Source organism: Schistocerca serialis, unplaced genomic scaffold (genome assembly GCF_023864345.2).
Source record: "Schistocerca serialis cubense isolate TAMUIC-IGC-003099 unplaced genomic scaffold, iqSchSeri2.2 HiC_scaffold_843, whole genome shotgun sequence".
Lineage (NCBI taxonomy): Eukaryota > Metazoa > Arthropoda > Insecta > Orthoptera > Acrididae > Schistocerca > Schistocerca serialis.
In genome coordinates this window covers 1,810,822-1,838,798 of record NW_026048456.1, presented here as the reverse complement: position 1 = coordinate 1,838,798, position 27,977 = coordinate 1,810,822, and the positions used below count along the sequence as shown (strand labels likewise).

The following is a 27,977-nucleotide window of genomic DNA, read 5'->3' as shown; positions in this document are numbered from 1 at the left end:
ACTGTGAAATGGTAGCATTTGCCGTTGAATAAAAATGCCGTGTACTTCCTAGACTCCTCACTTAATGGGATTTGCCAGTATCCTGCAGTTAGGTCTAAACTAGTCATGTACTTTACACCATTAAACTTCTGCAATAAATTATCTATGTTCTCTGGACGATCCAACTCCCTCTTCACTACCTTATTCAGAGTACGAGCATCTATCACTATTCGTACACTTCCATCCTTCTTACCTACTATCACTAGTGGGTTATTATATGGGCTAGAACTCCGTTCAATGACCCCACATGAAACCATTTTATCTCTTTCTTTTTGAACTGCTTCTTTCTTAGACAAGGGTACATTATATGGTGGTTTAAAGAAAGGTTCATGCTCCTCTACCTCCATGCAGTACTCATAATTTATCACTCGTCCCGGTTTGTCTGAAAATACCTCCTGATTTTCTTTCAGAATTTGCCATAGATCCTCCCTTTGTGCATCAGATAGTCCTTCCGTTTTATCCACTACATTTCGAAGGAGTGTCTCCTTATTTCCATCTTCAACTATCTGCCTCACCAGACACCAATCGAATTTTTGACCTATTCCTGAATCATGATCATCTCTAAATTCTACCCATCTCAGCTGGTTCTCTTCCATTACTCTAGATGATTCAAATGGTATTTCTAAGATCGCACTATCAACTTTACAAACTATTATCCCTTTGTCACAATCTATAATTACTTTCTGTTTTATTAACCAGTCAATGCCTAAAATGATCTCGGCACTGAGCTCTGGAACTACTAAAAATGCATTCGAAAATAGCTTGTTTTTTATCTTAAATTCCATCATCACTTGATGTTTAACAGGTTTACTACATTTCCCTGTCGCCCCTATCACTTTAACACCTGTTACTGGCATCATGACTACTCCTCGTTGCTCTTTGATCATCTCAAAAAATGCGTGCGAAATAGCACTTATTTGAGCACCCGTATCCAACAATACATATAAATCGTATCCACATATATTAATGGGTAGGATTGTTTGCATCCTATTGTCCTCTTTCATACTTTCTTTATCTTCCCATAATAAATCCTTTTCCACCGCCAAGTCTTGCCATATTATTTTTCCGGTTTTTATACTGACCATTCCATCTGGAGGTTTCTTTCTCCTTTTCATCCTAAATTCTTTCACCACTTTTTCCAATAGTCCTTCGTCTAGGCTCTTTAATGCCATCTCGTTCTCATTCGAATCTGTCATGCCTGAACTCTCGGTTGCAGAATCGGAAACTTCCTCTACTTCTTTTTCTCCCTGGATGCTTTCTGATGATTGTGACGATAATTCCTCCTCCTTAGAAATATGACTTTCTTCGGATTCAAATAATTCTTGCAAATTATAATCCATTTCTCTACTTTCCCTTTGTTGGATAGTGCATTCGCCACTCTTACTTTCATTATTTTCCCCTACTAATGGAATTCCAGTCTCACTCAACTCATTTGATTCAGTTCTACAGGGATCACAACACTCTTTCTCTTGGTTAGATACACTTTCTCTAATTTCTCTAAAAGAATCTTCATCACAGTCATGTACTCTTGCTGTCACTAGGTACACATCATAATCGGTATGGCTCTCTGACACCGTCATATTCGGGTCCAAACTAATCACTTGAGTGGAAGATCTCTCTAATTGTGCTGGCTGGCTTTTGAGTTGATGTACATATTCTGCATACGAGGTAATTTCTGAATCGGCATGCGTCTCTGCACTATGCCCCTTTTTCTTATCCACCCTTTCCTCTTTAGTTACTTCTCGATGCGATTCGTCGACTATTCGTACGAACCTTTTACCATAAGTCACATCACTCCTACCTTGCCCCTGCCTCTCTGCACAGTTGCCATCCCTACCGACAACCAACGCCTTCTCTGACTCTTCCTTCATCAATTCGTCACTCTGACCTCGAATTGTACTTATTTCATTCACGTGAGCCTTCACATCCGACCGATATTCTTTTCCTACTTCATTTCCCTTAATAATTCCTCCCTGCTCTCTCTCCTCTGTTTGTATCCCTGCATTATACTTCGCAAAGTTTCGTTTATGTAACTGCTCTTCAGGCGAACGACGCACTATCCTGCTATAGTACTGAATACTCCGATCTTCCCTATATGTGGGCCATTTCTTTCTTTCCGCGCGCGTTAGGCCCTTGACCTGCGCGGTATTTAGTTTTCCTGATTTTGATAATGCATCCCGTTTCCCTGATAGTGTCCTCTCCCTCGCTGAGAGTTACCTCCTCGACCTCTTCCTCTCATCATGTTAATTTGCGGTTCATTCCTACCACCTTTTACTATTCCATTCTGATTTCTGAAACCTCGAAACTCTCTAGTTTCACGCCACCTATCTTCATTCTCGATTTTTTTCTAAAAATTCATCGAATGTTCGATGAGTGCCTCCTACATAACGCTTTGAATCGTCAGGTAGCTTTTTCCACAACTCCCACACTATCTCCGATTCTGATCTACGATCTTTAAGATACTCCAAACGCTTGAACCATCCTTCACAGTATTCTTTCATGAGCCCACGCCCATGTTCTGGCATTCTGGCGACAACGAATTCTCTCCACAACCTATCCCTCTGTTGTGTGCCCCAGAATTCCTCAAGGAACTTTTCTTTGAAGTCTGTAAACTTCAAATTGTCGATATCCAAATTCAATCCCCAACGTTTAGCATGACCTGCTAAAGCGTCTATTACTAAATTAATTTTTTCTTTATCCGACATGTCTGTTGGTAAGACACGTTCACAATTTTTTATAAAATCCATTGGATGCCATCCACCTTGTTTCTTTTGAGGATCGTATTTTTCCTCCCTACTCAGTATTTCCGATTTTTGCATTACCAATGGGATACCACTACAGTTAAGAAACGTCTGATTCTGAACTTGCTGACTTAACAATTTTATCTCATTACGCAGTGTATTTTCCTGTTCCTGCACACATGCATCAAAACTCAACATGGTATTGCGCAGTGTTTCAATATCAGCTGCCGTTTCTTTAACAATCTCTTTCTTTACAACTGGTACTATCACCTGTAATTTACTTTCAATTATCGGTTCTAATTTTTCACTAACCAAAGGTTCCACTGATTTCTCTATCCTCTGAATTTCGGTATCAAATCTTTTCTCTATTTCTGTGACTTTTCTCTGAACATTTGTTATTTCAGCCCTAATGCTATTTACTGATTTGTTTACCTCTGTGATACGTTGGCTTTGCGTATTCAAAATATCTAAATTGGCTTTTATTTTACCAGATAGGTTTTCATCCAGTTGGGATATGTGACTAGCCATTTCTGCTTTCAAACTAGCATTCCCTTCTCGAATTTGCGCCATCATACTATTTAACAAACTTGTTAATTCCATATCCTCTCCCTTGTGACTTGCATCCACGGATACATTGGGTTCACTTTTCACTACCTTTGGTTTTACTTCCCGTTCCTCCTGTTTTGTGGGTGTGGATTCATCTATAGGATTTTCCAACCCTACAACAGTATCTATGGTCCCTAATTCTGGGTCTGACCTTGTAATGTTTTCGTCTTGCTTGTTGCTATTCGACTCCATCTTATGCTGCTGTATTTCGTGCCTAATAGAAATGTTTATTAAACCAAGTATTACTTGTTTAAATCCTACTATTGGACTTTCTTTTGCTGCTTTGCAGGTTGTCGTCTTGAACTTACCAATTGTGGTATATATGTCTACAACAGAATTTTAAATTTAAAATTTTCTTGAAACTACCAGTTTATATAAAACACTTTTATTGCAGCCATTATTCTACAAACATGGTAAGTCCTGTCACGGTCGCCACATGCGACCGAACCGCCGAATCTTTCCATCAGTAAATGGGGTATGTTCTCAAGTGACTCCGTTATTTTAACCCCTCCACTGACAGAATGACCCGCTTCCTACTTCCGTATGTATAAAGTCAATACGGACTTGTAGCTGTCACGCCTTTGCGCTTACTGCTACGTATTTTAACCGTATATAGCTCAGCCCTAATGGTAAGAGTTAGTAGTGAATTCTGGCGTTATTAATCTTTGAAGACAGCACAGCTGCCACAAGCTCAGCTCACTTTTACTCCACTCCTACCCTCGCCATTACACCACATTAACTAGGTGCTACATAGACCTTGCTAAATTCACTTGCGTATACATTTTTGACCGTTACTCGCCAGTATTTACCTATTGGATTAGTACACTCCTAACCGGACTATTTCTCAAAGAGCTGTGATGATTGAACGGGTTCGATCCACGGCCTACAGTGCCCTACAGTTCACACGGTAACACTGCCTACCTGACCCACTTAACTTGGTAGTGAGCTTGTGTATCCAATCACCACTGCTAGCAGCTGTGGATAATCCTATCAGCACGACGAGAGCAGCAGACTTACCGTCGAATCCTCCTGAGAATACTTATAACTACGGTCGCCAGCTCTGAAGGAGCAAAAGAATAAATCAATTTTTTGGCTCGTTTCAAAGTGAAACGGTTTGAGTTGAATTTAAACTTAATTCTGAATATTACTATTTCTGATCATTCTAGGTGATTCTACAAAGCAAATACTCTCTCAATTTCTGTGAGTTGGTTTGGTAATTACCACCAAGACAATTTATGCAACTTAGGTTAACAAAATTCTATCCTTCAACTTATTTAATGATTTTGGATATTAAGTTAAGTGACTTTACTTGAAAGGTTACTCAGAAAGATTTAAGTAACTAAAAATAGGCGACTCATTCTGGTGTGGCCATTGCTCTTTTCAACATTCTTATACGCTAAATTATTCTACAACCAAAAGAATTGTAAATGAAAGAGGCGATGGTGGCCTCAGTCTGATTTCACTACACTATGTTTCAGGTTACTACACTTTACAATGAACAACACGCCTCGTAATTTTACTCATTACTATATTCTGTCCTCTGCACTTGAATAAAAGATAACTGGTATTCTCCTTTTACATGTATACAAAGTTCGACTTAACAATTGCAAGCAGTCTTGCCTTGGGTAGACGTGTCGGTGCTGGTGGTGAGATGCAGGTGGCTAACGCAGCTCTTCACGCCTCATGCCCTTAATGGCGGCTGGAACTACGAGCTGTAGCACTCGTATAAGCGACTGTACGTCCGCCATAAAATCTGGGCGCAGGAACTCTTACAATCAGCCCCAGTGGCATAGAGACGGCTTCGACAACCATTCGTCGCGTTCCACTCCACAAACGGCGACGATATTCTCCTTTTCGCTGTTGCACAGTCACTTTTGCGTGAGCACAGTTATGCACGTCCGCTCACGTCAACACTCCCCAGGCCATTCCATTGTTCCGTCCCTGTGTCTCCAGCTACCTCTAGCTACGCTCGTATCACCAAGAGTGGGGGCGTTCCCCTACCACCTTTTCACCGAAATCATTTAGTATTTAAGAATATTTATATTTATTACCCTGGAGTTCATACCAGTCATAATAATTTACTGCTAGCACCTTATAACATTAAATCATACAGTAATAACTTATAATTACCAAGAAAAAGAATACATTTGACTCCGAGAGCGTAGTGCATTGCCTGAGAGCCAGCGCTAATTCCCAGTTTCGCCAATAGATGGCATCAGGGTGCACTCCCTGGCAGTCTCACACCAGCGCGCCCGTTTCCGACGTGCGGGCTCCAAATTACTGTCAGCCCACCATCATTTCAGTTCCGTTACAAGCCGCAGCAATACCGGAGATTTGATCTTTTACCAGACTCTTGATATTCACGGTGCACTCGTGGTCGTATGGGAAACCCCCACTTCATCGCAACCTTGGAGATGCTGTGTCCCATCGCTCGTGCACCGACTATAATACCACGTTCAAACTCAGTTAGATCTTGATAGCCTGCCATTGAATCAACAGTAACCGATGTAACAACCGCACCAGACACTTGTTTTTTTATACAGGCGTTGGCGACCTCAGCTCCGTATTCTACCTGTTTACATATCTCTGTATTTGGATATGCATGCCTATCCGAGTTACTTTGGCGCTTCAGTGTAGAAACTCCATTTCTCTTAGGGTGAAGTGTAACTCAATAATAGCTCTGCTTTCAAGCTACTGACCTATTCACGTAGAAGCCACCAGCTTCCCAAAATAAGACAGCCGGTGCCTCTAGTGTACACGCTTGCATCCTCCTCGCGCAGGTGACATAGACGTGCAGGGGGGCAAGAACTGGTCGGTGCGCGTCTTCAACTGGGTGCTGGTACGGCGCAACCCGGCGACTGGCCAGGTGGAGGTGAAGCTGCAGGTCCCGGGACTCTTCTCCTCCCCTGCTGGCGGCAGCGGCGACTACGATGACGACGTCGACTCGAGCGACAGCGGACGCGAAGCGAGATCGACGCGCCTCGAAGAAGGTAAGTAGCTGACGATCTGGACTGAGCTGCCAAGGTCGGAATTTTATAATTGGAGGCTATTGTCAGAAACTTCACAGGACACTAAACCAACATATCCACCACTGAACCCTAGCACGCCACAACAACAGTCTGACTCCATACAAAGGACGCTCTCGCTGCGATATGACTTTCTAAAAACTCCTTATGCTGCTAGCTATGTCAAACGGTTATGTATTGTTGTGGTCTTCAGTCCGAAGACTGGTTTGATCGCAGTTCTCCATAATAGTCTATACTTTCCAAACCTCTTCATCTTTGCATAATGAATGAAGCCCCTTCTATTTCAACTTGCCTTCTACAGTCAAGCATTTGTCCACCTCTACACTTTTTAGTCCCCACCTCTCCTTCCATTAAAAATTGATAATACCTTGTTACTTCAGCAAGAATCCTACCAACGATTCTATTCTTTTAGTCAACTTATGCAATAATTCCTTTTTTCCCCTACGCGATTCTACTGTAGCAAATTATTTCAAAAGTTTATATTCTCTTCGGCTACAGAAAAGAGAAGGGAGATGAGAGAGAAGTGGCTATCTGACAGGGAGAATGAGCAGAAAAAGGAACATTTTATCAACATCAGAAGGAAGACAAAGCGAATCCTAAGAACAGAGAAGAGAATATATCTAACCAGTTTGCTAGAACAAGTTGAGGCACAGAGCCAAAACAAGAACTCAAGGCAATTCTTCCAGTACATAAAAAATCAGAAACGTGGATATCAGGGCCCAACTTTTTTCATTAGAGATAAGAACGGCAACTTGATAAATGACAAGGAAGGAATTGTGGAAAGATGGAAAGGATACTTCTCAAAACTGTTGAATCGCCCAGACCAAGATGGGATATTACCTGCAAACACTACGGAGGGAAGGAAAGATGAAGAAGAATGGGAAGTTAGTGAAGAAGACGTGAAAATCGCAATCAAAGGACTCAGAAACAACAAAGCCCCAGGGGAGGACGGAATAACATCAGAATTAATCAACGAGGGAGGTGAGAGCTTACACTCAGAGATATATAAACTGATCCAGTTGATATGGGAGAAGGAGACACTGCCAGAAGAATGGAAAATAGCTATAATATGCCCAATATACAAGAAGGGAAGCAAAATAGAATGCCGTAACTACAGAGGAATCAGCTTGTTGAATGGAACGTATAAGGTGCTATCCATCATTATCCTCAGAAAATTGCAACCATTCATAGAGAACAATATACAGGAGTACCAAGCTGGCTTTCGACCAAACCCTTCGACAATAGATCAAATTTTCACACTAAGACAATTATTTGAAAAACATTGGGAATATGATAAAGATATCTACAGCGTGTTCGTCAATCTTCAACGTACATACGACAGCATCCATAGGAATAGCCTATACAATGCAATGCGGGACTTCAGAATCCATGAGAATCTAGTGAGAATGGTGCAAGCTTGTATGGCAGGGTCAAAGGCAGCAGTACGTTTCTGCGGAGCCACATCTGAAACATTCGAGATTGAGACAGCCTCAGACAAGGGGATGTTCTCTCACGTGTTCTGTTGAATGTCACCTTAGAGAAAATAATAAAAGAGTGTAGGCAACAGGAGTGGACTGGAGTAGAGATGGACGGTGTGGCGAAATAAATAAAAAACATTTTATATTTTAAATTCCACGTCATTGTTGATTTAATCAGAGTTCTCACCTTAGACGTAGAATTAGTCCTTCTGCCACAATATTAATTCATTAGTCGCCATCGATGTTCTTCTCTTTGTTGACCGTGTGTACCATCATGAGTCGGCATCGGTTCACTTCACGAAGACGGTGGAAACCAAGGAATACTATGCTACGTCGCTATAAATAATTTTCGTAACACTTCGATACTTTTCACTATTTTTTTTATTCACAACACAATAAGACTTGCTGTGCTCGTCGCACAAACCATAATTACCAACCATATGGCTGCCTTTCCGCACAGTCCAAAAATCACGTCCATCCTCCACAAGGCAACAATCGAAAGTGTCCCTTAGCTCCTTGGAGTATCAAACAAAAGAGAATCCAATGAGAACTTTACAAAGATTATAATATACATGCCTCTCAATTTATCTTTGGCGCAGCTTTTAAGATATCGTATGTCTCTGCATAGGGATGTGTCATTACAACTGCCCCCCTACTGTATACTGTCACTAGAAAATTTTATTTGATTGACAGGATACAGTAGTCGACCTTGCAATTGATAGGTTTGGGGGTCTTTTATTTACAAACTTCATTTTTATTGTCTCATTTTCATGGCACTGTGAATTCTTTGGTATTTCTGAGTGTGTGTCAGTTTTTTGGTATACTTATGCTAATATTTACAAACCTTAATCCTAATATACAAAGTTCTGGTTAATACTGAGAAAATGACATCATGTAGTAAAGTTTGTACAATAAAATATACAATGAATACAACGTTACATACAAATGTTTCCTTCCTCATCAGAGGTGAAAATTAAGTCCTTGTATTGCCTTCTGTATTTATTCTGGGGCGACGAGCTTTGTTCGCTAGCCCGTGTTGAATATGGGCGGGTGATACGCGCGCCTGATTGTTTGGTCGTCCGTTAGCGGGCGACGTTGGTTGAATGCGCGCGACAGTGCACTGAATATACACCGACGTGCGGGTACCGTCGAGACTTCCGAACCTCAGTATGCGTGTGCTTTTTGTAGTTCCTTCCAGTACTTAGACTGGATACGACGAGGTACATTGGAATATGTGCCCCGAAGAACACACCACACTATGTGCGAGGCGGAGGACGATCCCGTCGATGCAGCTCCTGGTAAGAAGCGTACCATGTCAAACTTGTTTGGCATTGTCCTTTCCTACTGTGACGCCATGGGTCGTTTGACGATACAAGCTTCAATTTTCGATGTCACTTGTTTAGGGTCGCTGACATTTGCAACGTAGCACTACTTTGCACAATTTTAATTTCTACACACACCACTTTAACCGCGAGTATTGCGATCGAAACTTCCTTTTCACTACACTTTTTTTTCTTCGCATTAACCCCTTTTACCTATTGTACTGAGATTCATTCCCCTCAATACTTCTGGTCAATGCACATAATTTGTAAGTCACGGGACTTGGCATGAAATACAAAATACATCACATACAATGGAATAACATATAATACATACAATACATTGTTTACATTAACTGCAGGAAAAAACTATCCACTAAAATTGAAAAAATTTTTGACCACTCATAGTGGCTTCTTCGTCTTGGATTTTACTGACACACACACACTCGCCTTTTTCCATTAATCTGTTAGAAGGAACAAGTCCTTTGTTTTCCTTCTTGAACTCGAGTATAAGTTAAGGTTTACCTCCATTACGTATTCTTCACACGCAACGACATGCATCAGCATGCAGAGAATACAGCTGTAGCCGCTCCACTGAAGCTTGGGAAGTGAATTTTCTACCTTCTACTTAGGGTAGTGGCAACGACTACGTGTATGCTACGGTTTTTCGCGTATAAAATCTGAAAATGCACGAAATAATCATTTATATGCAGCATAACCCTAATATGTACAGTGTTTTGGGCGTAAGCACATTCTGGTGTGCTTGTAAATCATTAACCCTAATAAAACTTCCTACCTTAACATGGACATATAAACATAAAATTTTGAAGTTCAGGGTGTAGCTACTATTAATATGTACAGTGTTTCACAATAGCGGCGCGCCCTTGTGTGCGTGTATCATTTTCAATTAAAGTGCGCTTATAGGCGTCTTGTGTTATCATGGGAGAAAAAAGACAGACATTTTAATGCATCGGTTGTCATAAAAATCTATGTACACGAACAATCAGACTTTCATAGCTTCAGTGCAGCATGAAATTCTTTATGACTTTTTTTTTTCATAGTTTATTTTATAGGCGATTCCTTTGCTTACAGGTCGTCGATCACACTACTTACCTGTTTCTCGTATAGCGGCGAGATCATTTTCATTCTTTGTGACTGTAAATTGTAATATGTGTGAAACATATAATTTTGACATGATTTTTTCCTTTCATGTTTCAAGTGGGTAAAGTAATTCATACCTTCCTTTTGCATACATGAGTGAAGCATTGCTAATATTGCACTTTGTGTCAGGTTTTTCACCTTTTCTCGTACACTCGTAGAGTCTTACAGTTTTAATTAAGTTGTTTCTTGACGTTAGGTATACCTCTTTATACGAGGTTCTCTTAGAGTTTAATTTTCCTTATACACTTCTACGTTGTTTAAGTTCCGTACATGTACAGGGCTTCTTTCGCCTTTCACTCATTCATACATACGTTTATACACAAAAAAATATCTACCACTATAATATACAATTGCTGGTGGGGCCCTTTTTCGGTACCCTGCACCATTCCTTCAATATTCCAAAATAATTCAGGGTGTGCTGAGCATCGTCCCTTATACTAATAATACTTACAACTAAATATTTCTTCTTACATACATAACTGCCTTACAGTCCATTAATGTGCAACATTCCCTATTTTCCTCCTTTACACTTTAGCTTTCGTACATGTACCCTCGTGTATAGCTTATATATTCTACAAAGCTGTTTGCTGAGTGCTTCAGGTGTTTCCTAACGTTAATGTGTTTCTCCCTCTATAAACCCTAGGTATTTGTTTTGAGAGCGATTCAGTTCATTACTCACGCTGCATAGGTCTGTTTATTATTACCCTATTTTAAAGCTTGTGTCACTCTTTTCCTTAGTCACAAAAATTCCCGCTTTTACCTTGTTGTTCATTCTGAAAATCGCTAGCTACTGTGTAATGTAAATGTATGCGTTATCTCTTTGATTTCCTCTTTGCTGCTTTTTCCCTAAATGTAATTGTGTGCTGTTCTCGTGTACATAGCCTTTCTTCCGGTTATATATCTGCATTATTTATTTATTTATTTATTTTTCTATTTTCTTTCTCCTTCCGTACAAGCTAAGATTTTACTCAGTATAATATAATATTACAATACCGTCCATGACCAGTATGTACTTGTATGTTCACTTTTATTACGTAATACCAGCTTATAATTAAATTTTCTAAGTTACTATTTACAAGACTTGTGTACCCTTTCCTTTCTTGTTTTTGAATGACTTTCGTCTCTGTGTCTCATAGTAAGAGTGGTCTCAAAACTTTTAAACTTTCCGCGCATGCGCGCTTACGTACCACGACTGGACTGTAGGTGCGGGGAAAACTCTGCATTGTTGGTGAACATTATTCGTGATAGCCACCATCGTGTAATAGTCACGTGACACCTGGACTCGACCGCGCATGCGCCTTCGCGCTTTGTATACGCTCAGCTGATCAGACAGGGAAGGGGCAAGATTTCTCCCCGGCTCGCTGCCTACAGCGCGGCCAATGACCTCGTCTTGACATGCAGCTATCGCGTGCTCATGAGCTGAGCGTTGGATTGCAACTTCGACGTGTGGCTTGTTGCTCGTCTCAAGCGAACAAACTCTGACCTTCGCGCTAATTTGTCTTTGTTCCCTCTCTTAAATAACTGAGTTAGACTACAAAAGTACCGTATGGTTTATTTTATAGTGTTAAGACTCACAGTAACACATGTTTCATTAGGTTTGGTTAACTATGCGTTGTTCAGCTGGCATATGCCCCCAGTTGTTCGCAAGTTTCTTGGGTTAATGACAGCAATTTTACTATGTGATCCAAGGTTGTACAATTTCAATTTTACTAAAATAACATATAACCTTTAATGAAAAAATTCCTTGATGTCCTTGTGGGGGTATAACCCTTTCACCTTGCCCGTTCGTGTGTTACCTAACAGATAACATCCTGGGTGAGGTTTGTCTATTATAATGAAAGGGCCATCATACAACAACTGCCACTTTTTGTTTAATGCCTTAATTTTAGAGGATTTTGGGTGGGTACGTAATAGTACTTCCTGTCCAATGTTAAATTCTGTAACGTTTCCTATCTTTTTGTTGTTATTACAGCCTGCACGAGGTCACTTACCTTGTCCGGTGCTTTCATCTCTTCTTCACATAGATCATCTTCTACGGTCGCATCCTGATCATATCTTAAAAATAATTGTCTAAGATGTAATGTGTGCTTGTTTGTGCCCCCTGTTGTCAAATCGGTCGGCCGGTGGGGGCTCATTACGACCGATTGTTGTTTACCGGGGGAGACAACGGCGTTGCTTCAGTACTGTCCGTTACCTCTACAAAGTGTACTGAGTGGTTATTCTGTCACCAATTAGTTTCCGGACCGCTGCGTGCAACGTTTTCTTGCGACCGGCCGTCGCTATTCCTCCTTGGTCTGTCATTCCTATTACTGTAACTATTGTAATTTTCATTTGTGTGCCGCCTTTCATCACGCGGGCCTGACCAATCATTCACGTGATTTCTATCATTTCCATACCGGCGTGGACCGTAATCTGTACTATACCTTCGGTCTTCACGTCTCTGTGGCGCCGAATTCCTCCGATTCCCGTAATTCCAGGTTCCATTATTTGGCCTTGTCGCATACGGATGCCAACTGTGTGGGTTTTGTCCACTGCCATTAAAATGATATCCGTTACCGTTGTTTTGATTGGTTCCGGAATATTCATTCCGATTAGTTGTGCTCGGCTCTTCGTATATTAGATCAATAGAGTCAAGCACGGAAAGAAAGTAGTCAAGGTCGTTTTCCGGTATGGTTACCAATTTTTCGCGTAAATTCGCGGGTAGTCTGTTTTTCAGAATTTTGAGAACGTCTACGTGCGGTATTGGATTGTTCCAATAGCGCGTCTTATTCAAGTACTTTTCGAAATACTTTCTCAACCCGCCGTTTTTGAGGTTGAACGGTTGTGGGTTGAATACTTCACGGCGCAGTCTTTCTTGGACCCCAGCAGACCAATATTTCTCCAAGAAAGCCCGTTCAAATTGTTCGTAGGTGACGCACTGTTCAGCCATGTCTGTGGCCCACAAAAGTGCGTCGCCTTGTGTGAAGCCTACTACATATCTAATCTTCTGTGCCTCAGTCCAGTTTCTTGTTAAGACATTTTTAAATGCTCTTACAAATACGACTGGATGAGTTTTTCTGGATTCTGTGGAGAAAACTGGAAACTGTCTATGTTTCAACAGGCTCTCATCGACTAGAATCGTCGAGATGCAAGGCGACACACCTACTGCCTGTGGCAGCACCGCGTTTGGCGAATAGCCATTGTTTGCCTGTGCCGGTGCGTGCACATACGCCGGACAGGGCGCGTGATGTTCTGCGTTATTGACATCGTAATCTGGCACGGGCGAATCAGTGTCGCGCTGCTTGTTGCTTGACGTAGGCAAGTCATTTGAAACGTTTAGTCTACCAGCAATTTCCTTACGTATTCTGTCCTCGGCTACTTTGATTTCATTACCTAATTTTTCAAAAAGTTTTGTTTCCCGGTCAGTTATTGATTCATTTACATTACCGTTTTCTAAAGTTTCATTTATTTTGATAATGTCCGCGTTGATACGTCGAGTCTCCTGTTTCAGAAAACCGACTTCTTCGTTAACTTTATTAACTTGGTCAGGTATTTCTTCACATGCGGACTGTACTCTTGTTAAATTTAATTGAATAGCCTGTACGGTTTCATGTATTTCTTTTTGTACGGTTTGTGTTTGATTGTGTGTTTCTACTATTTCTGACAGTTCTTGTTCCTGTTTGGTTGTAAGATCTGACAATTTCTTTTCTAAGTCATTTGCCAATACATTGTATACACTATTGACGGTTTTGATGACTTTGTCTTCGATCTTTTGATCGATTTCATTGGTGAGTTTATTTAAGCGTTGATCGAAATGTCTGTGTATGTTTTCAAATTGCGTGTTTACACTTGAAAACTGCTGTTGGAACCCAATTTCCATGTTTGACAATTTTGTGTTTGTCATTATTTCTAGATTCGCCAGTTTCTCGCTCACATTTGACATCAGACTATATAATGCCTCAAGCGTAACTGACGAAGCTTGTGTGTTTGTATTTATGCCATTATTTGTTGCCATTGTTTCTCTGCCACGGTCTGATTGAATCGAAACCGGGCTAGGTTCACTGACTTCACGCGAAATATTTTCATCTGATCTGGTAATCGATGCTTCATCGACTGTGCACAAGGTTTCATTTGCAAGTGGTTCGTTATTGTTAATCCCTGTGGAGTGCAATTGAATTGTATTTACTTCTACATTATGTTGTGCTGAAAAACTAATTGCGTCATCATTTACGTCACTATTGTCAGAATCGGTGACGTGTCCATGAACATTTGTCAAGTTAAAGTTCTTCGATTCCATTGTGAAGATATTATTTTTATCTGTACTTTACTGTTAATCTAAATCTTTAAATTCTCTCGCAGTTGAATTAACAAAAATATCTCGCGATTTTTATTTGTTGCGCGTCGGAAATTTACAAGATGGCGCACTACGTCTTCTAATTCTGCGATTGTTGAACATAAAAAAGTAATTATCAAAGTGTAATTGTGTGTTGCCACAAACACTACCAGGATTTTAATATGGACAGGAAAAGGTTCTGCTTTAAGTGGAGCTAAGCCAAGGTGCAGCCACTGCATGCGTTTGCGCTTTCCTACCTTAATTCCGACTGAGCTGCGTCACTCACGATTACGTTAGTTTTGTAAATCCTTGTCCTTAAATAATAAAAGAGTGTAGGCAACAGGAGTGGACTGGAGTAGAGATGGACGGTAACTTCAATTGTCTCGTATATGCAGATGACATAGTGCTATTAAGTGAATCAAAGCACGAGTTGAAAGAAATGTACCAGAAAATGGACGATAATGCACAGAAGGTAGGAGTCAAAGTGAATCGAGACAAAACAGAGTTCATGCAATTAGGAAGAGGACAAGATCAGGTAGAATTTCTTGAGATAGATGGCAAGAGGTTCAAGAGAGTAGACCAGTTCAAATACTTGGGATCTTGGTTTACTACGGACAACAACATAAAAATGGACATCAAGGAAAGAATAGAAGTGGGAACGAAACGCATGCATTCCCTCAGAGAGACGCTTGGCTCCAAATCGATCGGAGTGAACACTAAGATGAAAATCTACAACACAATGATACGCCCAGCAGTAATGTACGGTTCAGAAACACGGTGCATGACTAAGCGAGAAAGGGAAAAATTATTAATATTTGAAAGAAGAGTAATGAGGAAGATAAGGGGACCAGTTTTAGATAACGGAGAATGGAGGAGGAGGAAAAACGAGGAAATCTACCTTCTGATGCGACAACCAACTATCCTACAGAAGATAAAGAGCAAAAGAATACAATGGGTGGGCCATGTAGCCCGTATGCCAGATGGAAGACAGGCGAAGATGGCACTAGCGGGGAAACCAAACACCAAACGCCCCATTGGACTACCAAGGTAGCGCTGGATGGACGACCTGGCGAAGGACCTAGCAGCCCTGGGAACTGAAGACACCTGGAAGAACCGGGCACAAAACGGGAAGGAATGGAGGCAGTTTGTCGAAGCAGCGCGTGGTCTGCAGGGCCTGTGATCGCTGAATATCGATCTATCTATATTCTCTTCTTGTCTGAAAGAGTATCCACATGTTTCACTTCCACGGAAGGCTAAACTCCAGATAAATACCTTTAGAAAAGAATTTCCAACACTTAAAGTAAAGTGGCTTAAGCTGTTAACAAATTCTTCTACTTCGCAAGTGCTTTTCTTGCTATAGCCTCTCTCCACTGTATATCCTCTCTACTTCAGCCACCATCAGCTATTTTGCTGCCCAGATAGCAAAATTCATCTACTACTTTCAGGGTCTCATTCCCTAATTTAATTCCCTCAGCATCACCTGATTTAATTCGAATACATTTCATTATTCTTGTTTTGCGTTTGTTGATGTTCATCTTATATACTCTTTTCAAGACACTGCCCATTCCGTTCAACTGCCTTTCCTAGTTCTTTGCTGTCTCTGACAGAACTACAATGTCAGCGGTAAACATCAATACTTTTATTTCTTATTCCTGAACTTTAATTCTTACTTCAAAATTTTCTTTTGTTTCCGTTATCGCTTGCTTAATGTACAGACTGAATAACAGTGAGAATATGCTACAATCTTGTCTCACTTCCTTCTCAACTACTGCTTTCGTTTCGTGTCCTTTTACTCTTATAACTGCAGTCTGGTTTCTGTACAAGTTTCAAATAATCTTTTACTACCTTCAGAATTTCTAAGATCTTATTCCACTCAACAGTGTCAAAAGTTTTTTCCTAAATTTACAAATGCTGTAAACATAGGGTTGCCTTCCTTCAGCACGTAGTCTAAAATAAGTCGTGGCGTTAGTATTGCCACGCATGTTGCTGAACTTTACCAAATTTTCTATTCTTCTGTGAATTATTATTGTCAGTATTTTGCAACCACCACTTACGAAACCGATGGTTCAGTAGTATTCACGCCTGTAGGTACCTCACTTCTTTGAAATTCGAATTCGTACATTCGTCTTGAAGTCGGAGGGTATTTCGCCTGTCTCATGCATTTTGCAGCATACCAGGTGTAACAGTTCCGTCGTGACTGATTTCCACGAGGATCTCAATAATTCCGAGAGAATGTCGCCCACTTCGGATGTACGCCAGGCACCTTGTTTCGAGTTAGGTTTTTCACTGCTCTGTCAAATTCTTCTCGCAGTATAATCTCTCCCATCTCTTCTTCGCCTACTCTCTCTTCTCTTTCTATAAAACTGTCCTAAAGTTTGTTTCCCTTATATACACCCTCTATATCTTCGTTACACCTTCCTCTTCTTTTCTTAGTACTGGCTTGCCACCTGAGCTCTTGATATTCATACAGCTGCATCTATGTTCTCCAAAAGCCTCGTAATTTACCTACAGGCGCCATGGTGGTGCTACAGAAAATGCTGAAGATTAGATGGGTATATCACGTAACTAATGAGGAAGTACTGAACAGAATTTGGGGAGAAAACAAATTTGTGGTACGACTTGACTATAAGAAGGGCTCTGTTGATAGGACACATTCTGAGACATCATGAAATCACCAGTTTAGTGTGGAGGGAAGTCCGGAGCTAAAAACAGAAGATGGAGACCAAGAGATTAGTACAATAAGGAGATTCAGGTGGATGTAGGTTGCAGTAGTTACTCGGAGATGAAGAGGATCGCAGAGGATAGAGTAGCATGGAGAGCTGCAAAACCAGCCTTTGCACTGAAGACAGGAACAACAACATAGGTGCCATTTATCTTTCTTCTAGTTACGCATGTTTCTGCAGCTTTTCATTTGCCATGTAACCTTTTTTCCTTAGCTATTTTGCATTTTCTATCACATTTATCTTTTTGACGTCTGCGTTACTTTTTGCGTGTTTCATTTGCTGCATTTTTATATTTTCGTCTTTCATCAATTAATTTCAGTATTTTATATGATATCCTGAGGATTTATATTAGGTCTGCGTTTTTACCAATGTGATCCTCTACTGCCTTCACTCTTTCATCTGTCAAAGCTACCTGTACGTGTTCTGCTGTACTCCTTTCCCCCATTTCAGCCCAACTGTGGATAATGACATTTTTATTTCCTATCTTTATGCAGTTTCTCCGTTTCAGTCTACAGTTAATAAATAATAAATAGTGATGAGAGATCACATCTGACCTGTAAATATCCTAAAGTTTAAAATGTGGTTTCTAAAACTCTTTCTTACCGTTATACAGTGTGTGGTAACAAAGACGCACCACCCCATACATAAATATATCGATGTCGTGTTTTTACGAAATTTGAGCTGGGAATATGACAAATTTCCTGACGTTCACAGTAACTTTTTATGACATCGACTTTGGTTGTTGTTGTTTCTTTAATGGAACTATATATTTTTTTCTGTGGTATTTGAAAGAAGCTTCTAAGAAAACTTCATCAACATATGTGTGGAACTTGATAAAATAGTGTCAAGATAACAGCGCCGCCCGGCTGCCAGGAGAAGAAGTTCCACATACGTTTGCCCTAATGTGCCAAATGTAAGCAAAGCACGTAACTCTTGTACGGATCGTGTGTTTATTATCTGTAGCAAAAATGATGCACGTTGAATTTCATCTGGAGTTAACGGCAGCACAGACCCGGGTCATAAGGAAATTCAATCCTTCGGAGATCGTCGGTATCTCCTAACAGACCTCTTCTCTTACTTTTCGCCACAGATAAAAATACAGAAGTGTCAAGTTTGATGAGTGTGCAGACCATTTTCGTTTCCTGAACGACCATTATAATGCTCACCATATATCCTCTTGAGAGGGTATGTCATTACATCTACATCTACGAGTACATCTACACATTGCAAACGACTGTGAATTGCATAGCAGAGGGTACGTCCCGTTGTACCAGTTATGAGGGTGTCTTCCCGTTCCATTCACGTATGGAGCAAGACAAGAACGATTCTTCCAATGCCTCTGAGCATACTGCAATTATTCTAAGCATGTGCTCGGGATCCCTGTGTTAGCGATACGTAGGGGGCTGTAGAGTATTCGTAGAGTCATCACTTAAACCCGGTTCAAAAGGTTCAAATGGCTCTGAGCACTATGGGACTTAACTTCTGAGGTCATTAGTCCCCTAGACTTAGAACTGCTGAAACCTAACCAACCTAAGCACATCACACACATCCATACCCGACCCAGGATTCGAACCTGCGACCGCAGCAGCAGCGCGGTTCCAGACTGACGCGCCTAGAACCGCTCGGCCACAGCTTAAACCTGGTTCTTGAAACTTTATTAGTAGACGTTCTTGGGATAATTTGTCTCTAGGTTCAAGAGTCTGCCAGTTCAGTTTCTTCAGCATCTCTGTAACAGTTTCCCACGGATCAAACAAGCCTGTGACCATTCGCGCAGCCCTTCTCTGTATACGTTTAGTATCCCCTGTGTGGGTCCCACACACTTGAGCAATATTGTAGAATGGATCGCACAAGTGATTTCTAAGCAATCTCCTTTGTAGAATGATTGCACTTCCCCAGTAATAAAACGAAGTCTACCACCTGCTTTACCCACAATTTGCTCTATGTGGTCGTTCCATCTCATATCCCTATGAAGTGTTTCACCCAGGTATTTGTATAAGTTGGCCGATTCCAACAGTGACTCATTGATATTGTAGTCATCGGATACTACGTTTCTTTCGCTTTGTGAAGTGCACAATTTTAGATTTCTGAACATTTAGAGCAAGTTGTCAATCTTTGCACAACTTGGAAATCTTATCAATATATGACAATATTTATGCATCTTTTTCATTATACACTCCTGGAAATGGAAAAAAGAACACATTGACACCGGTGTGTCAGACCCACCATACTTGCTCCGGACACTGCGAGAGGGCTGTACAAGCAATGATCACACGCACGCACAGCGGACACACCAGGAACCGCGGTGTTGGCCGTCGAATGGCGCTAGCTGCGCAGCATTTGTGCACCGCCGCCGTCAGTGTCAGCCAGTTTGCCGTGGCATACGGAGCTCCATCGCAGTCTTTAACACTGGTAGCATGCCGCGACAGCGTGGACGTGAACCGTATGTGCAGTTGACGGACTTTGAGCGAGGGCGTATAGTGGGCATGCGGGAGGCCGGGTGGACGTACCGACGAATTGCTCAACACGTGGGGCGTGAGGTCTCCACAGTACATCGATGTTGTCGCCAGTGGTCGGCGGAAGCTGCACGTGCCCGTCGACCTAGGACCGGACCGCAGCGACGCACGGATGCACGCCAAGACCGTAGGATCCTACGCAGTGCCGTAGGGGACCGCACCGCCACTTCCCAGCAAATTAGGGACACTGTTGCTCCTGGGGTATCGGCGAGGACCATTCGCAACCGTCTCCATGAAGCTGGGCTACGGTCCCGCACACCGTTAGGCCGTCTTCCGCTCACGCCCCAACATCGTGCAGCCCGCCTCCAGTGGTGTCGCGACAGGTGTGAATGGAGGGACGAATGAAGACGTGTCGTCTTCAGCGATGAGAGTCGCTTCTGCCTTGGTGCCAATGATGGTCGTATGCGTGTTTGGCGCCGTGCAGGTGAGCGCCACAATCAGGACTGCATACGACCGAGGCACACAGGGCCAACACCCGGCATCATGGTGTGGGGAGCGATCTCCTACACTGGCCGTACACCACTGGTGATCGTCGAGGGGACACTGAATAGTGCACGGTACATCCAAACCGTCATCGAACCCATCGTTCTACCATTCCTAGACCGGCAAGGGAACTTGCTGTTCCAACAGGACAATGCACGTCCGCATGTATCCCGTGCCACCCAACGTGCTCTAGAAGGTGTACAACTACCCTGGCCAGCAAGATCTCCGGATCTGTCCCCCATTGAGCATGTTTGGGACTGGATGAAGCGTCGTCTCACGCGGTCTCCACGTCCAGCACGAACGCTAGTCCAACTGAGGCGCCAGGTGGAAATGGCATGGCAAGCTGTTCCACAGGACTACATCCAGCATCTCTACGATCGTCTCCATGAGAGAATAGCAGCCTGCATTGCTGTGAAAGGTGGATATACACTGTACTAGTGCCGACATTGTGCATGCTCTGTTGCCTGTGTCTATGTGCCTGTGGTTCTGTCAGTGTGATCATGTGATGTATCTGACCCCAGGAATGTGTCAATAAAGTTTCCCCTTCTTGGGACAATGAATTCACGGTGTTCTTATTTCAATTTCCAGGAGTGTAGATACCTGCAGCATCTGTAAAAAGCCTAATGTTACTATTAATATTGCCTGCAAGGTCATCAATATACAACATGAACAGCAAGGGTGCCAACGCACTTCCCTGGGGAATACCCCATATTGCTTCTACATGTGACGATGACTCTCCACCCAAGATAACATGCTGCATACTCCCTACCAAAAAGTTTTCAATCCAGTGACAAATTTCGCTTGACAGCCCGTATGATTGTACTTTTGACAGTAAATGTAAGTGCAGAGTCAAATGGTTTTCGGAAATCAAGAAATATATGTCTACATAATAACTGCATCATGAAATGATGCCTCATGTTTTCTGAGAAGTAAGTGCTCTCTAAACAGCATCCTACTAAAAACAAAGAAAGGAAGATGTAGTTATAGGGCTGAGCTGCATATCAAACCGAGCTGTTAACTCGTTTCAAGTACAGCTGTGATGCGCCAGTAGGCAAAATACGAGGTTACTCATGTGTTTACTGGACTAGATTTGTGATTGGATTGAGTATTCCTTAGCAGATAGATTGCAACACGTCATTCTTAATGGGCCGAAGTTGACAACTGTGTAGGTAATTTCGAGAATACCACAGCATACTGTTACAAGTCCATTACTGTTTACAGTATACGGAGTGTCCCCCCTAAGAGTCTCCAGGTGCATTTCCTCTGGCGTTTCGGCAGGTATTTGCAGTTTCATTTTTTGCAGTGTGTAGCCGGAGTCAGCACAAACAGTTACAGCTCAACACGTCTTCCTTGCGACGACCAGTGTCGACGGAAAGTAAATTTCTTATATATACCGTTACAAGAAAATTAATTTTTAATGCGGAACTTTAAGTTCCCATCCTACAGGGCTGTCCCAAATTAGTCTAGCGCGATATTTGTTTTATCGATATGTGTTAGCAGGGACAGTAGAACACGAAGAGTAACCATTATGCCAACAGTGACAGCTACCCCCATGCAGCAGCGCTACTCAGTCACTACTGGAGTACTGGTTATTCTTCGTGTTCTACTGTCCCTACTAACACACATCGATAAAACAAATAGCGCACTAGAGTAATTTGGAACCGCTCTATCGAATGGGCACATAGAGTCCTGCTTTTAAAAGTTTTGTAATGGGGTATAGACCAACGCTGTTCGTCGACACTGTGAGTCGCATGGAACACGTGATGAGTAGTATAGTTTGAGGGGGACTCTGGCTACACAGTGCGGAAAATGAAACTGCAAATGTCTGCCGAAAATCAGAGGAGATTCGCCTGGCAGCTCTTGGGAGAACACCCGTTTTACAAATATACCGGGTGGTTATAGAGTCATCTCTAATTAGCGTATGTTGGTACATCTACGTCTACATGTATACTCCGCTAGCCACCAAGCGGTGTGTGGTGGAGGGCACAATTCGCGCCGAAGTCGTATTTCCCCACTTCTCTTCCACTCGCGGATCGCACGAGGGAAAAACGACTGTCTGAACGCCTCAATACGAGCTCTAATTTCCATTACTTTTGAATGGTGGTCATTGCGGGATTTGAAAGTTGGTGGTAATAATATATGCTCTACATCCTCGGCGAAGATCGGATTTCGGAATTTAGTGAGCAGCCCCTTCCGTTTAGCGCGTAGCCTATCTGCAACTGTATCCCACTTCAAACTTTCTATGAAATCTGTAACGCTCTCGCGATAGCTAAATGTACCAGTCACGAATCTTGCTCCTCTTCTTCGAACCTTCTCAATCTCTTGAATGAGACCCAACTGGTAAGGGTCCCATACAGACGAACAATGCTCTATAACTGGACGAACTAACGTATTGTAAGCAATTTCCTTTGCTGAAGGACTGCATCGCTTCAGGATTCTACCAATTAACCGCAATCTAGAGTTCGCCTTGCCCGTTACTTGTGTAATCTGATCATTCCATTTGATATGATTTCCAATAGTCACACCCAGATACTTGATGGACGTTACTGCATCCAAAGACTGGGCATTTATTTTGTACTCGTACATTAATGGGGATTTTCACCTTGTTATACGCAGTAGGTTACACTTACTAATATTGAGAGATTAATTTTCTACAAATCCTCATTGATTTGTTCACAACTTTCGTGTGATACTACTTTCCTATAGACTATAGAATCATAGGCGAACGGTGTAATGCCGCTGTGAATACCATCAACCAGATCGTTTATGTAAATCGTAAAAAGCGGCGGACCTATTACGCTGCCCTGGAGCACACCTGAAGTTACGCTTGTTTCTGTTGAAGTCACCGCATTCAGGACGACATACTGCTCTGTGTATTTTAGAAAACTTTCTATCCAACCGCATATGTCATCGGATAGACATGTGCCAATGCACTAATGCGGAACCGATTTACACGATGGAAAAAAAAGAAGTTCCGATTTTGGCGACCAGGTGCGAATCTGGCGTGGTGGATGAAAGAAAGACGTATAGAAATGTTTCCATGTGTAATGGAAAAGAAACGGTGCACAGGCGGAAAAGCTGACACAAATGAAAAAGGCATGATGCTTATTTTATTATTAACTGCCGCTTACCCAATTTCGCAATTTGTTCAGTACGAGCACCTGAGACGTCGGCGAGGTGCGGCATCCGTAAAACGACGTGATCAACAGTTGCTCGCGGTAATTTCGTTAGAATGCGAGCAGCGTATTTCTGTACCCTGGCCTTCTGAACAGGTAGAGACTGGACGTGACCCTGGTAAACTCGTTCAGAAGATATCCCTAAAGTCACATGGCTACAGATCAAGTGATCTTGCTAGCCACGGATCTGGAAAACCTCTGGAAATAACACGTTCGTAGAAGGTTACTTTTAGCAGATCTTTCAGTGGGCGAGAGACCTAAGGTGTTGCCCCACCTTGCGCGAAGACGGTGGTTTCCACAAAGACACCGATACTGGAGCCTGTATAAAATAGACCGCACAACTTCCGTACTGTGGGCAGGAATTACATGCTGTACAAGGAGGATCCGCCAACGTACAAACGTCAGGCTACACTTCACAAGCCCTCTGGGACCGTGAATAAAGCTGTTTCTGAATCCACACCAAACACAGTCACATACGGCGAGTGCAGTGGCTCCCTCTGCACAACACGCGGTTTAACAGTACCCCAAATTCGGCAGTTCTTTGCAGTCACTGCACTCTGTAGTGTAAACTGTGCTTCGTCACTCCACAGAATACTGCCCAGCCACATTTCATCCGTGCCAGAAACCGAGCAGGGAGTTCAGAACGTTTCTGCGGATCATGAGGTTTGTTGCTGCACCGTCTGGCTCTTTTTCTAGTACCAATGTAACACTGGCCGCAAAACGTCCCGTACTGTCGACCACGGGAGGGACAATTCTCTTGGCACTGCACGAACACTAGCACCACACGGGGCACTTGCTGCATTGTCAGTTCCAGCAACAACAACTTCGTCAGTAACTCCCACCGGAATAGAAGGCCTCCCTCTTCCAGCTGCCACACCAAGCTCACCTGAGTTTTCGAATTTCATTGTCATCTTCTTCAGACCATTCAATGACGTCAGATATTTCAGCTGGCGATACTCTCTCAATCCAACACTGTAACTGCTGCCGTTCACATAAAACAACTTCACTAACGTCTTGTAAGAAAATGAAACGCTTACAGCCGTCCTTATGATCTTATTTCTTGTGTAGCTATCAGCTTCGGGCCTTGGCTGATGCCGAAAGAGTTATCTCGTTGCACATATACGCTGCATCAGTAGCCAACATAATTTGTTTACGCAGACTACCTGGAACTGGTAGCTACATAGCAAGTATGACCATAAGGACGGCTGTGGGCGTCTCATTTTCTTAAAATAGTGAACAGCCCTGGTCCCCAAGACCTCCAGTCCAAAGCTTAGACATACAAAAATTTCACTAACAGCGCTCGGTCTCTCTTCTCGATAGCTCGATAGCCATACTATCCCTCACGTTACGCCTTGTCAAATGAGAGCGTGGATATGATACCGTGATTCAAACAGTGTACAGCGCCAAATTTGCGTGGGGTGGCCACAGGTTGAACTAATTTTTTTCCCAACTTAAATCGGTTCTGCATTAACGCAGTAGTATACCTAGCACGTTCCGCAGCCACACGATAATTACAACCCACACAGGACCTAAAGTTCGAAGCCGTAAGAGCTTTTTGCGGACGATGCCATTTTCTATAGGAAGGTTTCAACGCCACAAGACTTCAGCGAGATGCAGGAAGACGTGCAGAACATTGACCACTGTTGCAATTACCGGCCGGCCGCGGTGGCTGAGCGGTTCTAGGCGTTTCAGTCCAGAACCACGCGTCTGCTACGGTCACAAGTTCAAATCCTGCCTCGGGCATGGATGTGTGTGATGTCCTTATGTTATTTAGGTTTAAGTAGTTCTAAGTCTAGGGGACCGATGACCTCAGATGTTTAGTTTCTTTTTTTTTTTTTTTTAAGTAATCTTATGGGACTTAACTGCTAAGGTCATCTGTCCCTAAGCTTACACACTACTAAACCTAAATTATCCTAAGGACAAATACACACACCCATGTCTCGAACCTCCGCCGGTATCAGCCGCACAGTCCATGACTGCAGCGCCCAAGACCGCTCGGCTAATCCCGCGCGGCAGATGTTCAGTCCCATAGTGCTTAGCGCCATTTGAATCATTTTTGCAATTACTGGCAGTTGAACCCGAAAGTAAATAAATGTAACACATTGCGCATGAATAGGAAAAAAAATGTCTAGTATTTAATTATGCGAAAAATCACTGGAAACTGTAACGACCGTAAAATGCCTAGGAGCAATCGTCCCCGGAGCAATCCGAAGTGGAATGAGCAAATAAAATTAGTTGTGGGAGCAACAGATTCCGAACTGAGATTCGTTGGAAACCTATCCTGAAGAAATGTAATTCATTCGCGAAAGAAGTGGCGTACAGCACTCTTGTAAGACCGATTTCTGAGTATTTCTCATCTGTCTGGGACCCTTATCAGGTTGGATCAATAGAAGAAGAGTCAAGATCCAGAGTTTCCGGCCCTGTTCAATATGCGCAAGTGTGTTACTCAGACGATCGACAAACTCCAGTTCCAGACGCTATAACAGAGGCGTTGCGTATCACAGACATCTTTACCGTCGAAATTCCAAGAGCGTACGTTCGAAGAAGAGTTGGGCAACTTACACTGCCCCCCAAAAAAATGCAACATCCTCAAGGACAATTTCATTTTATTCACAAGTGATATAATAGGTAGTCAATCGGTTAGGAGTATATGATAAGAAATTCAGACTAAACTAAACGCACATCTAACGGTAAAGGGTGACCAAACAGCCTCATCGGCAAACAATGTCTGTCCCTCTGACGACAAGACAGGCGTGTAAATTTGAATTTGCATGCAAATGATCATAAAGGTGCCAAATGGCGCCCTGTGATAAATTGTTCCAAGCATCTTGCGCCTTTATTTGCAATATGGTAGAGATTCGTGCAGACTCTGGAGAACGAGGAGGTTCTTGCTTCATCATGTCCCACATGTGTTTAACTGACGAGAGATATGCAATCTTGCTGGCTATGGCAGTTGAGGTACACCACGAAGAGAACGTTGCGTCGCAGCTACCATGTGTACGTGCATTGTCGTGCTGAAAATTCACATCATCTTCCTGTCGAAGAAATGGCAGCAACGCGGGGCCAATAGCGGTCAGTGGTTACTTCACCTGCATACTACTGCTGTGCAAGCCTCTTCATCTCCGAATAACTACTGCAACCCCATCCTTCTGAACATGTTTACTGTATTCATCTCTTTGTCTCTCTCAAAGGTTTTTACCCCCCACACTTCCCTCCAGTACTGAATTCATGATCCCATGGTGTCTCAGAATGTGTCATATCAACTGATCCCTCCTTCTAGTCAAGTTCTGCCACAAATTTCTGGCTCCCAAACTCCATCCAGTATCTACCCATACAATCTTCATCATTCTACTGTACAGACAAACAGAAAAGACTACATAATACTTAAATTTATATTCTACACTAAATTTCTCTCCTTCAGAAACGTTTTTATTGCCATTACGTCTAAATTTTATATCCTCTCTACTTTGGCCATCATCAGTTATTTTCCTTCTCAAATAACGATACTCGTCTATTACTGTAAGTGTCTCGTTTCGTAATCAAGCACCACCTGATTTAATTCGACTACATTCCAGTATCTTTGGTTTACTTTTATTGATGTTCGCCCTATATCCTCCTTTCAAGACAATGTCCATTCCGTTCAGCTGCAAACGATCTGACAGAATTACTATGTCATCAGCAAACCTCAAAGTTTTTATTTCTTATCCGTGAACTTTAATTCCGACTCCACAATTTTCTCTGTGTTCCCTTACTGCTTGCTCAATGTACAGACTCAGTAACATCTGGGATATCCTACAATCCTGTCTCACTCCCTTCTCAACCACTGTTTCCCTTTCATGCCCCTCGACTTCTGCCGCCAGGTTTCTGTACAAAAATATAGTCTTCATACAGTAACTAATCTGCGCATGCGTGCCGAGTATCTGCACCTCTTTCCCATCCATACGCGCCATAACGGAAACGTTTGTCCGCATTATTTTTCTTTGTTCTTGTCTAAAGCACATCAGTAAATTTAAAATCCCTACTAATGTGAAATACGTCCAGTGATTCATCATTCATTTCTTGTGTGCAAAAGACGTAAAATTGGTCCGTAAGTGAAGTTTATGGAGAAAACACAATCAGCTACGGAATGTTAGTATGATAACAATACCAGTGTTCATTATGAACTGAGAAGTGGGGGATCATTTGTCGTCACTGAGGGTTAGATGCAGGCAGTTGACGTAGGTCAAGAAAACAGACGCTTTACAGTTTCGTCCATATCTAATAAGTTTCCTCGTGTTTCAAGAAGCCGTCTTTATGAACACTTAAAATGACGGCGGTAGTGGCCACAGTAAGTAGGTGGCGAAAACGCTGACTGGGGACCACAAAACCATTCGAGTGGTCAGTGTTTTGGAAGTCCTTGA

The 27,977-nt window shown here is 42.4% G+C and overlaps 1 protein-coding gene across 1 annotated transcript in view; it reads left to right on the top strand.

Moving 5' to 3' along the window:
• Positions 1 to 27,977, top strand: part of LOC126452254 (uncharacterized) — a 229,332-nt gene that overhangs the window by 158,084 nt on the left and 43,271 nt on the right. The window contains exon 4 of the mRNA XM_050091045.1: positions 6,167 to 6,376. Within this exon, the coding sequence (XP_049947002.1) occupies positions 6,167 to 6,376 (210 nt within the window). The remainder of the gene's footprint in view (positions 1 to 6,166; positions 6,377 to 27,977) is intronic.